General features: G+C 59.5%; 1 protein-coding gene across 5 annotated transcripts; it reads left to right on the forward strand.

The window, feature by feature from the left end:
• The first annotated feature begins 2,351 nt into the window (after window positions 1-2,351).
• On the forward strand, window positions 2,352-8,505 carry NRBP2 (nuclear receptor binding protein 2). 5 transcript variants are annotated; one of them, XM_059165521.1, is made up of 18 exons: window positions 2,354-2,693; window positions 3,190-3,312; window positions 3,383-3,484; window positions 3,600-3,689; window positions 3,846-3,886; window positions 3,974-4,068; window positions 4,190-4,213; window positions 4,285-4,368; window positions 4,441-4,496; window positions 4,579-4,674; window positions 5,729-5,861; window positions 5,950-6,052; window positions 6,168-6,218; window positions 6,293-6,428; window positions 7,423-7,476; window positions 7,582-7,654; window positions 7,743-7,798; window positions 7,885-8,505. In XM_059165521.1, exons 1-18 carry the CDS (start codon window positions 2,571-2,573, stop codon window positions 7,951-7,953), a joined length of 1,509 nt encoding a protein of 502 aa, XP_059021504.1. In that variant the 5' UTR covers window positions 2,354-2,570; the 3' UTR covers window positions 7,954-8,505. The 5 variants fall into 5 exon arrangements, with proteins under 5 accessions (XP_059021508.1, XP_059021504.1, XP_059021506.1 ...); XM_059165522.1 differs by having other exon boundaries at window positions 2,356-2,693; window positions 7,582-7,645; XM_059165525.1 differs by lacking the exon at window positions 3,190-3,312 and having other exon boundaries at window positions 2,352-2,693.
• The last annotated feature ends 4,623 nt before the right edge of the window (window positions 8,506-13,128 follow it).

Below are 13,128 nucleotides of genomic sequence, written 5' to 3' on the forward strand. Positions count from 1 at the left end.
TTTTTTTAAGATTTTATTTATTTATTTGACACAGAGAGATCACAAGTAGGCAGACAGGCAGGCAGAGAGAGAGAGAGAGAGAGGAGGAAGCAGGCTCCCTGCTGAGCAGAGAGCCCGATGCGGGACTCGATCCCAGGACCCTGAGATCATGACCTGAGCCGTAGGCAGCAGCTTAACCCACTGAGCCACCCAGGCGCCCCAAGATTTAAGAGGTCTTTTCTTTTGCTTTTGTTTTTTTGGCAATCGCTGTTGTCCTGTGTTCAGTAAATGCACTCCCGTACGTTTCAGAGGTGGTGTCCCGCTTGTGGACTCATTTCCTTTTCGTCAGTGGTCAGTGGCTCTTCGGGTTCTTCTTGGTGGCTGTGCTCTGTGCTGTGGTGCCCTGTGAAGGCTCCGTCTGAAGCTGTTTCTTGGACCTGTCTCTTGTTGTGTGTGTCCTCTCCTGGGTTGTGTGGCTAGCACGGTTCGCCCTCTATTCTTTATAATTTACAGAGAAAGGTTCATGTTTATACACAAAGGTCTTTTCTTCCTTCCTTTCTTTCTTTCTTTCTTTCTTTTTTTTTTTTTTTTTAAACGAAACAAGCTCTTTCCTCCGAGCTGGGCTTGCAGTTTGTTTTTTGTGTTTTGTTTTTTTAAGATTTTACTTATTATTTCCCAGAGAGAGTCACAGGGCGAGAGAACACAAGCAGGGGGAGTGGGAGAAGCAGACTCCCCGCTGAGCAGGGAGCCCAAGGTGGGGCTCGATCCCAGGACCCCAGGATCATGACCCGAGCCGAAGGCAGATGCTGAATGACTAAGCCACCCGGGTGCCCCCACAAAGGCGTCTTCAGATTTTTGAGTGTTCAGATGTTTTAAATGTAGAGATAAGGCAGTAAACAATTTTTTTTTTTTTAAGAACCACGGAACAAACGTAGGGCAGCACGGAGCTGCACTTAGAATAGTGTGTGTGAATGGTGCAGGTCTTAGAGTGTGAGCCCTGGAAGGTTCTAGAACTTCTGTCCTTAATTGAAGTGTGTCTCTTTGGGACACGGGGCACATCCTTCCCGGTCTCCCTCTTTGCTACAGAGAGAGTTGTGTGCAGCTGAGGGACACCCTGGTCGTGCCTCCTGGTGCTGGGTGGCAGCTGGGGCGCGGGGCAGGCGGCTGCAGCAGCCCTGATGAGCTCACGGGTCACATGCGGATGAAAGCGGAATGGGGTAGAGGGGTGAGAAGTCATCTGGGGCAACATGGCGGGGGGGGGTCCCTGTTAGCTGTGACACTGAGCAGAGATGGAGTAGGAGTTGAGGGCTGGGGTTCGAGATAAAGAGAAGACACATGTGTGCACCGCTTTTCCCCCTAGAAAGACACCATGAAGGGTGGGTGAGGAACTCAGCAGGTATGAGAGAGTGAGACCATGGGAAGGCAGTGGGGACTGAGAGGTAAAGGAAGATTTTAGGCAAGAATTCTGGAGAGCATCTCTTGTTGACATGGGCAGAGGGTGTGACAAGGGCTCTCCTGAAGGGAAAGGGGCTGCAGGTCAGTAGGTGGGGTGCTCCCCACTTTGGCCTCCTCTGTGTCAACAGAAAGGGAAGAGAAGGGAAGAAATTGCCTTTCGGAGTGTGGGACAGTAAACACGTGCAAATGAACGGAAAAGAACGCAAGTGCCAGCGGTGGGACGCTTGTGACCATGAATTAAAATCACCTGGTCAGCCTGCTCCTTGTCACTTCAGGACCGTCCCCCCTGATCCCTGGGGTAGGGGGATGCCTGGGGACTGGAAGGCGGTCTGGGGCTGGGTTCCGGGCTGCGTGTGGCAGGAGCGTGATGGGGAGGCACGGAAGGGACGCAAGGCAGAAAGCTCAGCTCCCAGAGCTGGGCTGGGACGTTTCCCAGAGCCCCGGACCGGGTCCCATGCAGGTGGCCAAGCGCCCTGGGAGGACCCGACGTACCGGGCTCCAGGCGGGCACCCAAAGCCCTGAGGTCGGGTCGCTGGAGTCAGGCTGGTGTTGGGGACTGCTGTCCCGAGAGCGCAGGTTTCCTGCAGGCGCAGGAGGGCCTAGGCCCCCAGCAGGACCTCCAGGGGAGGGCCCTAGGTGCGACTGGCGGGACCCCGACGGGGACGGACTCTGTGGGGCGGGGCCTTAGTCAGGTGAGGGCCGAACTCCGGCCAGGGAGGGGGGCTCCTAAGGGATGGAGCTCGCGAGTGGGGGCTCTGCTGGGGCGGGCCCTGTGGTGGGGCGTGGCCGTAGGTGCGGTGGGCCGGGCCTCCGCCGTAGGGCGGGGCAGGGGCGGGGCTTTGCCCGGGAATGGGCGGGGCCTGGGCTGGGCGCGGCGCGGGCTCGGCCCTTAGTTCGGAATCTCCATTAGGGCTTCGGCCCGAAACTGCGGCGCGGGAGGGGCGGGCGGGTTCCTCCCCGCGCCGGCCGCGCGCCGCGTCTCCCAATTCCGGGAGCAGCGTGGGGGCTCGAGGCGGCGGCCGGCGGCTCCGCTCCCGCCTGGGCGTCTGGGCGCAGAGCCAGGGCAGGCGGGGAGCGGCGGCGGCGGCGGGGGGCCGCGGATCCCACGGAGGGCGGCGGCCTGGGCCGGCTGATCCATGGCGGCCCCAGAGCCGACGCCGAGGCGGGGCCGGGAACGGGAGCGGGAGGAGGAGAGCGAGGACGAGAGCGACATCCTGGAGGAGAGCCCGTGCGGCCGCTGGCAGAAGCGGCGGGAGCAGGTGGGCACGGCGGGGCGGGGGGGGTCGGGGAGCGGAGAGGGTGGTCGCCGCCCACCGCCCGCGGAGGGGCCGAGGAGGACACGCGTGGCGACGGGAGCGCTGGGCAATCCAGGAGGCCAGAAATCTCTCCGGGGCCTTGCACAGGCAGCCCCCTAACTGGCCGGCTCTTGGATCCCTTTGGCCTGGTCCCCACGCCCTGCTGAGGGACCCCCAGTTCCCTAAGGTTCAGTCTCCCCCCAGGACCACCTCCCCATGCCTCTGCGACCAGACCCATGAAGACCATCCTGAATACCCTGAAACCTCCAAACCCCCTCATCCCAGCCCCTAGATGCCCCTACTTGACTCGTAGAGGCCACCCCTCCTCCAGTCCCCTGGAGGGGCTGAGGGCCAGCCTCCCATGCTTGCTGTCTGCTCCAAGGATGTAGGCAGAGCCCAAGCCCCCACTCTGTCTCCTGACACATATCAGCACACTCATGTCCCCCACCCCCACTGCCAGGTGAACCAGGGCAACATGCCAGGGTTCCAGAGCACCTTCCTGGCCATGGACACAGAGGAGGGGGTAGAGGTGGTGTGGAATGAGTTGCACTTCGGGGATAGGAAGGCCTTCGCAGCCCACGAGGTGAGGCCTGCCCACTCCTTGAGCGACCGGGCCCCACCCCCCCACCCCGTGACCGCACCCCCCTTCCCAGGAGAAGATCCAGACCATGTTTGAGCAGCTGGTGCTGGTGGACCACCCCAACATTGTCAAGCTGCACAAATACTGGCTGGATGCCTCAGAAGCCCGGGCGCGGGTGAGCCACGGGCACTGGGCGCCGGGGCGTGGGGGGCGGGGGCAGCCAGCCGGGGTGGAGGATGGGGGATGGCAGGGACCCACCTGCAGTTGGCGGAGCCCGCCCCGCCCCGCAGGTCGTCTTCATCACAGAGTACGTGTCCTCGGGCAGCCTCAAGCAGTTCCTCAAAAAGACCAAGAAAAACCACAAGGCCATGAACGCCCGGGTATGGGGAGAGGGCTGGGGCTGCATCAGGGGTGTGGGTGAGGGGCAGCTCTGGGGACAGGAGCGGGCGGGGGCCGGGGCAGGGATGCAAGGTGGCTGAGCAGCGCAGGCCCGGCCACCTCTCCGGACCGGTCCAATGGAATCCATCCGCCACCAGGCCTGGAAGCGCTGGTGCACACAGATCCTGTCCGCGCTCAGGTGAGGGCCTGGGCTTGCCCCTGCCATGCCCCCATGCCCGCGGTGCCCCCCCCACATGACTGCACCCACTCCCCTTCCCTCCTGCAGCTTTCTACATGCGTGCAGTCCCCCTATCATCCATGGCAACCTGACCAGTGACACCATCTTCATCCAGCACAACGGCCTCATCAAGATTGGCTCCGGTGCTGGCGGGGTTGGGGGGGGATTGGTGGGGGAGGGGGGCTGCCGGAAGCCAGGGGCAGAGGACACCCAACGCCCTGTCACCTTGACGCCTATTCTTCCTCCCTGTGGCGGCCTGTGCAGTGTGGCACCGTGTCTTCTCCAGTGGTGCGTGGGGACCCAAGGGGGCTGGCGGGCACGGGGCTGCCTGGTCTGCTCACTGTCTGCTCTGTCCACAGCGCTCCCGGGCGATCTGCGAAGCCCAGTCCGTGCCCAGCGGGAGGACGTCCGGAATCTGCACTTCTTCCCGCCGGAGTATGGCGGTGAGTCCTAAGACTGGAGGCCCCGCTGTTGAGAATCTCCCCTGCCCAGCCTCATCTGTTCCCCACTTTCAGAGTTTGCTGATGGCACTGCTGTGGACATCTTTTCCTTTGGGATGTGTGCACTGGAGGTACTAGCCCAGGGGCGTCCTGGCCACCCAGCTAGCTCACCCTGCGTCTCTTCTCCATGCCTGACCTGACTCTGCCCCATAGATGGCTGTGCTGGAGATCCAAGCCAACGGGGACACCCGGGTCACAGAAGAGGCCATTACTCGTGCCAGGCACTCACTGAGCGACCCCAACATGCGGGTGAGCAGCTGGCCTTGCCCCCCTACCTGGCTCCAAGGGGTCCCGGGTAGGGCCGGTGTGGTGCTGAGGACAGGCGGGAGGTTCGGGGGTTCAGTGCCGCGGAGGGATGAGCCAGCCCCCCTGCACCAAGGCCCACCCCCAAGGACAGCCTGACGCATGGTGCCTATGGGGTTTCAGACCTGCAGGCCCTAAAGGTCCTTCTAAGGAAGGAGAGACTAGAGAGAGCCTTCCTCTGGGAGTACTACTGTCATGTTCATCTTGGAGACAAGAGAGAGGCTCAGAGAGGCTCAGGCGTTGGGATAAGGGGTGGAGCCAGTGTTCCACTCCGCGTCCCTGGCTTAAAGCCTCCAGGAAGCCAGCTAGAGGTGACGCGGCCGCAGCTTAGGTTGGGGTTGTGGTGGGGAGGGAGCAAAGGGAACGTGGGGTGGAGGGTGTGTGCACAGTCTGTCTAGGCTATCTGACTTGACCACGCGGCCTCGGGGGATCAGGGTCAGACGTGATGGGGCCTGGATGGGGCTGGTGAGAAGTGAAGCCAGAATTGATGTGGGGGCAGCAGAGGACATGTGTGGGGGTGCTGGGGCATGGACCCATCAGGGCATCTCTGGATTTGGGCCTGAGCTGAGGCAGCCAAGGGGAGTGTCTGTGGGTTTATGCTGGGCTGCACAGACCTCCAGGAGCCTGGGCTGATCCGGCCCTCTGCCCAGCACCGTCACTCCCCACCCTCCCCACCCTGCCCAGAACCTCAGGGCAGGGGCTGCCGTCCTCCGTCCGCAGTGCAGGCTTCTCTGTGGACTGCAGGTGACCGCACTGACCCCCCCCCCCCCCCCGTGACTTCTGCGAGCGGTGCAGGGAGTAGAGCACGGCCAGCTCTGGACCCAGGGCCTGACGGTCCCCCTTGTAGATGTGGGTCCTGGCTGGCTGCTAACAGTATGCCCGCCCTCGCCCCTTCCCGCCAGAAGACTCCCCCGAGGACCGGAGCCCTGGGGTCTGGGGGCTTCAGGGCCCTGCTCCCCTCACTGTGCACCCTCCTTGGCCTCCCCCTCCACACCCCCAGGAGTTCATCCTCTCCTGCCTGGCGCGGGACCCCAGCCAGCGGCCGTCTGCCCACAACCTCCTCTTCCACCGCGTGCTCTTTGAGGTGCACTCGCTGAAGCTGCTGGCGGCTCACTGTGTCATCCAGCACCAGCGTGAGGCCCGACGGGCGGGGCGGCGGGGGCCTGGGCTCTGGGTGCGGGAGGGCCCCTTCAGCACCAGGTGTGCTCCTGCCACCTGCAGACCTCATGCCTGAGAACGTGGTGGAGGAAAAAAGCAAGGCGGTGGACCTGCACGCAGTCCTGGCCGAGATCCCCCGGCCGCCCCGGCCCCCGCGGCAGTGGCGGTGAGCATGGGGCGCCCCCTCCCCCAGGCCTCCCCTCTCCCCATGGCCAGCCCTGGCCAGCGGGGCAGGGGGGCTGCTGCCCCTCACGTGCCCCCCCCCCCCCCACCTATGCCAGGTACTCGGAGGTCTCCTGTTTGGAGCTTGACAAATTCCTGGAGGATGTCAGGTGAGAGCTGCCGTGAGTCTGGGGAACCAGGCGCTGCAGGGCCTGAGCCTCCAGCCACCCCAGTGTATCCCCAGGAACGGGATCTACCCGCTGATGAACTTCGCGGCTGCTCGGCCCCTGGGGCTGCCCCGCGTGCTGGCCCCGCCCCCAGAGGAGGCCCAGAAGGCCAAGACCCCAACGCCAGAACCTTTTGACTCTGAAACCAGGAAGGTGAGCCTGGGCTCCTGCTGCACTGAGCCCATCCACAGCCAAGAGGGGTCTCTTGCCAGGGGCTTTGAGTGCTTCCCAGCCCAGCACTCCTCCAGGCTGCCAGAAACCAGGTCCTGTTTGACCCTGATGTTGGGGGTAGGAGATGGAGATGAGCTAGGATACCCCCTTTTTCAGAGGCTCTTTGCCCCCTGCAGACCCTTCCCGAATTCCTTGGTGCCAGCCCCCCGGCCCTGCCCGGGTTCCTGTCTGGGTCCAAGCAGCCGCCAGGTGGGAATCTCATCTGCGTGGGCCTCTCTGATGTCCCCACCCCCGGCTTGCTGATTCCCTGACGTCTGTGTCCCAGTGCATCCTCCAAGGCCTCCCAGACGTTGTGTTTCCCCCAACCTCTCCTCCCGGAAGGCTCCCTCCTGGCCAGGGGCCTGCCCCGGTCAGCCTCAGCCCCACTCCCCCTTCCATGTCCATACCTACTGGGTTCCAGAGGCTCTGACTTTGGCCTTGGGTGTGTCTCCGTGGCTTCCACCCTGATCTCGGTCACCCCCATTTCCTACCTGGATGCTGAGCCAGCCACCCACCTAGCCTCCTCCCTCCAGCCAGGATTCGTGTCCTAACAGCCGGAGCTGCCCGCAGAGATGGTGGGGGTCTTCGGCCTGATCCCCAGGTGTCGCGAGGCCTGGCGTGGCTGGCGCGGCCTCTGCTCCTTCCCCTGCCGGCCCGTCCCTTCCACTGTTCCTCCTTCTCTCCTGACGCAGCTCTGCTCCCCACCTGGGAAAGCCCTGTTTGTCCTTCAGTGCCCAGACTTGGTGTCCACCCTTCTAGAAGTGTTCCTGAATCGGCCAGGCCACCTGTAGTGAATGTGCTTCTTGGGCTCTCTTTAGAGCTTTGCCCCCATTGCCAGTCCTTACTGTCCCTTCGGGGCCCCGAGTCGGCCTCTGCACGTGCCACCAGTTGCTGAGGCCAGGCCTTCGTGGGTGACCTTGGTCCACCCTGTCCCCAGGTGATCCAGATGCAGTGCAACCTGGAGAGAAGCGAGGACAAGGCCCGCTGGCATGTGAGCAGGGCAGGGGCTGGGGCCCACCGAGGAGCAGGGTAGGGGGAGGCAGCTGGGGTTGCTGGGTGGACTCTGGGAGCCAAGCACACCCTCCTGCCTCCACAGCTGACTCTGCTCCTGGTGCTGGAGGACCGGCTGCACAGGCAGCTCACTTATGACCTGCTCCCAAGTAGGCCAGGTGGGGCCTGGGGCAGGGGCGAGTGCAGGTGTGGGCACAGGTGGTGGCCTCACTCCTCTGTCCCGCCCCGACCATGTCCCTGCTGCAGCTGACAGTGCCCAGGACCTTGCCGCCGAGCTGGTACACTACGGCTTTGTTCACGAGGTGTGCGGGCTGCCCTAGCCAGGCTGGGAGGGAGAGACAGCAGAGTCTGCACCCCTGTCACCCCATGCCTCCTTCCCGCCCTGCAGGATGACCGGACCAAGCTGGCTGCCTTCCTGGAAAGCACCTTCCTCAAGTACCTTGGAGCTCAGCCGTGACCTCGCAGCTCAGTCCCCGGGGACCAGCCCTGGCCTCCCACATGGGGAAGCTCAGCCTTGGCCCAGGGCTCAGGGAACCAGGGGCTGACCTCTGCTTACGTGCTTGGGGGCTGATGACCAGATGCTGGCTAGTGAGGAGCTTCTGCCTTCCATGGCCTTCAAGGAGGCCTTGGAGTGGGGTGGGGAGGGTGGTGGGTTGGGGGCCCATCGGGGGCAAAGGAGCCTGGGTTGGGGCTCAGGGGAGTAGTTGGGCCCCACATGTTGTCCGGATCAGGATCTTCCCACCTAGCCCGCTTGCACAACTCACAATTCCTTCTCATATCCTGTTTTTCCTGGCCAAGAGTTCTCCCGCACCCCAAGATATCTGGTGGGTGATCGAGCCTTCAGCACAGGAGAGGCTGCGCTGCAGGGAGCCACCGTGCTGGGGCTGGGGGATCAGTCCCGGACAGATGCCTGCCCAGGGCAACGCTCCACACCCTGTTGGACCACAGACCCACCCTGGGAACCCCCCATCAAGCCCGTGGTACCATACTTGCAGGCGTGAGGCACAATGCTGGGCACCGGGCAGGGCCACGACCTGGCAGGAGAAGCCGATGGCAGAGACGTTTCATGAGTCCGCAGCCTGACCCGGCTCCTGCACAGCCCTCCAGCCCCTGCCAGGCGTAGACCCACCTTGGAGACCCCCTCTGACTTTCCACTGCTCTGGGACAGGGACCTGCCACACCCTCTGCAGACTGTTCTGGCCCCCCACAGCCCTCTCCAAAGAGCTGTTTTCCCTCCCACACTGCTAGACCCGCAGGCCTTGGGCTCAGGCACCCTCCCTGCTCTCACTGTGCTTTCTCTCAAACTCACTGCCCCCCACGTATAGTCACTCGGCCCTCCTGTGGCAGCTGCGTCCCCGGTCCCGAGGACAGCAGCCCCGACTCCCCGTCTCCCACTCCACTCCCTCCGCCCCTCCTGGCCCTAGCCCCCTTTCTCCCGGACCGCCTCCCCTCTGTCTCCTAGGTTGAGTTAAGCGTTCTTCAACATTTTAAATTGCATGAACTTACTGCATTCAGGTTTCTTTTGAAGAACGTCTATTGTCAAACCAGGAAAGCTCACCACTGTGTTACTTCTCTGTTGTTGCTAGAAGAATTTACCACAAACTTAGTGGCTTAAAATACCACAGATTTACTGTAGTTCTGCAGGTCAAAAGTCTGGTACAGGTCTCTCCAGGCGTTAGCCAGGCTGCATTCCTTTCTGGAGGTTCTAGGTGAGCCTAAAACTATTGCCTAGGTTTCCATTTTCTGCTTCAGGCTGTCGGCCTGCGAGTGTCAGGGACAGCACGGGCACTGGCCAGGAAGTCATCTTGCAACAGTAAGGCCGAGGTCCCCATCTTCTTGCCTGCTATAAACTGCAGGTCGTTTTTGGCTTCTACAGGCACCGCCATTTCTTGGCTCATGTACTCATCCTCCGTCTTCAAAGCCAAAAACAGCCGGTTGAGTCTTTCTCATGATCCATCTGTGGTTTTCTGCAGCCAGGACAGCTTCATGTAATTAGGTTGGGTCCCCCTGAATAATCAAGAATAATCTCCCCATCACAAGGTCCTTAATCATGTCTGGAAATCCCTTTTGCCATGTAAAGTAACAGTCACAGGTTCTAGGGGTTAGGGCATGGACATCCTGGAGAGAGAGCATCAGTTTTCCACCTACTACATTACCCTAACCAAAACCCAAAATAAAGTTACCAAGGTGTATCAAATAAATTAAATGTACAAACATAGTGAATCTTAAGTTGTCTTAAACACCCCAATGCCCTACAGAGTTACTCCTTCAACTTTAACAAATCTACAGTAACATTCAAGTCTCGCTGGAAATCCCGATGCTGTCTTAAACAATTTGAGTGTCAAGTGCATAACAGGTTGTGTACCCATTAAACTGAACTCAAAAGTATCAATACTATCATTGCTTCATTTAGTCATGCTTAATGAGGTTTTCATTTTAACTTTTATCCAAGTTACACACATAACATTTTAAAAGTGGAATTTTTTTTTTAAGCCAACAATAAATGATCAATACAGTCTCCAAGTCTGATCCTTCCCAGATTTAACTCTTAGCTATTTCTTCTGGCATGTAAAATCCATCTCTCCCAAGCTGCACATGCTTTTACTACTTCTTATTGGTTTTTCTACATAAGGTGTCTCTGCTGGTGTCCTTGGCAAAGAGGGGGTCACTGGCCTCAGGGTCCTGACCCAGCATCGTCCCGGTGTGGTATGTATTATTACAGCTTCATTACTGCAGGTCTCAGCAGAGAACAAGCTGTCCTAGGGTTATATTTGGTTTCTTGCACAACTTTTTGTTTCGCCTGGAGTTAATCATTGCCTTTTTTGTTTGTTTGCTTAGTTTTCTGTACACATCTCGTTAACTCGTTCTTAGATTCTCTGGCAGACACAGAGGTGCGAACCTCTCAATACTTGAGATTCATTGCACAAATGGACTGTTCTGTTTCCTCTTTTCCTGGAGCCGCCACCATGCCAGCTCTCTGCCCCAGGCTGTGTATTCTTGGGCCTGTGGCCCAGCCGCCAGCACGAGTTGCTCCTTTACCAGCATCCTGGAGCGCGCCTTTCCTCCTCTGACTGGATCGCTCACTTTCCTCTTCCTTCCCTCACCCTTTGTTTGAAGAAGAACATCCTCCACGTTTCCGGAGAGAGAGCGTGGGAAGTCCGGGAGTCTTTGCCCATTTGTCCTTAGTCTACTCTTACGTCTGCTCGTTAGTGTAGCGAGGCACAAAAGTTTGCCTAAATTGAAAACTATTTCTTCCCAGGATTTTGAGGGTGTCGTGTGATTTTCTTCTAATCCCAAGACTTCCCATGTCTTTCTGAGTTCTAACCGTGGGTGATTTCCTCCCTCTCTCTTCCTGCCCTTTGGAAATCTCAATGATATTTCTGGATTAAAAACTTCTATTTCATCTGTCGTCCAGAGATCCCAACCCTTCAGTTGTAGGAAACTTTGGGGCATTTTTTGTTTGTTTTGGTTTCTTTGTTTTTTGTTTTTGCTTATCCCCCCCCCCTCGTTTTGTGGAACCTTTATTATTTAGATGTTGGAATTATCTTTTAAGAGACACAATATGTGGTAGTTAAGAGCACAGGCTCTAGGGCACCTGGGTGGTTCAGTGGGTTAAAGCCTCTGCCTTCGGCTCAGGTCGTGATCTCAGGGTCCTGGGATCGAGCCCCGCCTCGGGCTCTCTGCTCAGCAGGGAGCCTGCTTTCTCCTCTCTCTGCCTGCCTCTCTGCCTGCTTGTGATGTCCATCTGTCAAGAAAATGAATAAAATGTTTTTTAAAAAATAAAATAAAATAGCAGTACCCACTTCATGGAATTGTTGTAAAGATCACACAAAGTAATGTTTGCAAGGTAATGAGAACTGTGCCCGGCACCCAAGCACTCTGAATGCCTTATTATATATCAGTTTCAAATCTCGTAAGAGAAGCTACTGCCAGAAGGTGGTGCTTGTGCCCTCCGCCCTCTGCAGTGGTGGTGGCAAGTCCCACCACTTCCCTTTGTGGTGAAGTCCATTCACTTCATCCATCCCCCTCTCTTGTGGAGGCTGGTTAGGCACCAGGTCATTTCTAAGCACTGGAGAATACCGCTCAGTGTGACTGATTGCATTTTCTCTTCTCTACTTATCAGGTTTTGTTTTATACATTCTGGAAGATTTCAACTATATCTTTAAACCCTCCATTTAATTGTTCGTTTTCCTCTCATGTTTTTAAGAAGTCTTTCTCAGTTATTGAACATTCTTTCTTTATAGCTTCTTGTTCTTTTTTAAAAGATTCTTTCTTTCTTTCTTTCTTTCATAGCGAGCTAGAGAGAGAGATCACAAGTAGACAGAGAGGCAGGCAGAAGGCGGGGGGAAGCAGGCTCCCTGCTGAGCAGAGAGCCCAAAGTGGGGCTCGATCTCAGGACCCTGAGATCATGACCCGAGTTAGGCAGAGGCTTAACCCACTGAACCCCCCAGGCGGCCCTCTTTATACCTTATTGTTCTTGATTTTGGTTTTTTATGTTTTTATTTTACTTCCAGTGAGTTAACATACAGTGTTTTATTAGTTTTGGGTGTGCACTATATTGATTGTTGTGACTTTGGACGCCACATCCTCTGGGCTATCTCTGAGGATATGGTTTTAGGTGCTCTTCTTGCTTGCTTGCCTCTGCTCCTTCTCAGTCCCTTTTCCTTTTCCGTTTTCGCTTCCTCCCTCCTCCTTAGGTCTCTGGTGATGCGGGGCTGCTCAGCTGCTTTTAAGAGTGATGTCTTACTGGTGGGGCTTATTGCCTGGTGAGCTCTGAGGCCAGGGGTCCAGCCAGGCCACTCTCCTGAGCACCCTCCAACCCTCCAGCTGCCCGTCTTTTGCGCCAGGAGCTGCTGCAAAGAGCAGCTCTGAGGTGCACGGGCGGCGCACGCACGCGGGGGCTGGGCCTGGGGCTAGGGTGGGGGTGGGGAAAGGGCAGGCATCCCGTGAAGTCCCTCGCTTTGGGAGCGGGACCCCGCTTGGGCAGCCCCCACGGCCGGCGGGAGAGCCGAGCGGAGTCCCCCGGCGCCGCAGCCCACGTCCGGCGGGCTGGACGGTGCCCGCCTGCCTCCGGCTGCTCGACACCCCACTTCTGTGCTCCTGGGATCCCGCCCTTCTGCGACTCCCGCGCTCTCCTTCGGAAGGGACGGGCGCGAAGAGGGTGGCCCGCCGCGTTCCCGAGCCGCGTCTGCCTCCCACGGCGCTGCTCCCGGGGCGGGGAAGCGACCCGCCTCGCGGGAAGACCCTTCGCCGCCTCTGGACCGAACATCTCAGCGCCGAGGCCGCGCAGGCGGCCTCCTCGAGTAGGGCCTGGGGCCGGCGCTGAGCGGCGGCCGCCTCCGCGCAGCCCCACGCCCCGCCGCGGGCCGCGCGCCCGGAAACACGGCGGGGGCCTCGGGGGACGCTGAAGCGGGGCGCGAGCGCGTCTGTCGGACGCGGCCCCGCGGGGCGCGGGCGGCGCGTCCCGGCTCCGGCGACGCTGCGGCCGGCGGGGTCCGCACTCGCTCCGCCTGCGCGCGGCCGGGGCCGGGACGTCTTCTGTGGAGGACGCGGGGAAACGCGGCCGCGCGGGGCTCGCTGAGACGACCCGAGGCGGGACCGGCCCCCGCCGGCGGGGAGGCCCGGGAGGAGC

The sequence above is a fragment of the Mustela lutreola genome, chromosome 3, assembly GCF_030435805.1.
Source record: "Mustela lutreola isolate mMusLut2 chromosome 3, mMusLut2.pri, whole genome shotgun sequence".
Taxonomy (NCBI): Eukaryota; Metazoa; Chordata; class Mammalia; order Carnivora; family Mustelidae; genus Mustela; species Mustela lutreola.

Bases quoted from the DNA above. Each gene is read 5' to 3' on its own strand.
- NRBP2 (XM_059165521.1), top strand. From the start codon at position 2,571: ATGGCGGCCCCAGAGCCGACGCCGAGGCGGGGCCGGGAACGGGAGCGG. The intron at 4,497-4,578 runs GTACTAGCCCAG...TCTGCCCCATAG, and splicing joins TTGGGATGTGTGCACTGGAG to ATGGCTGTGCTGGAGATCCA. The intron at 4,675-5,728 runs GTGAGCAGCTGG...CCACACCCCCAG, and splicing joins TGAGCGACCCCAACATGCGG to GAGTTCATCCTCTCCTGCCT.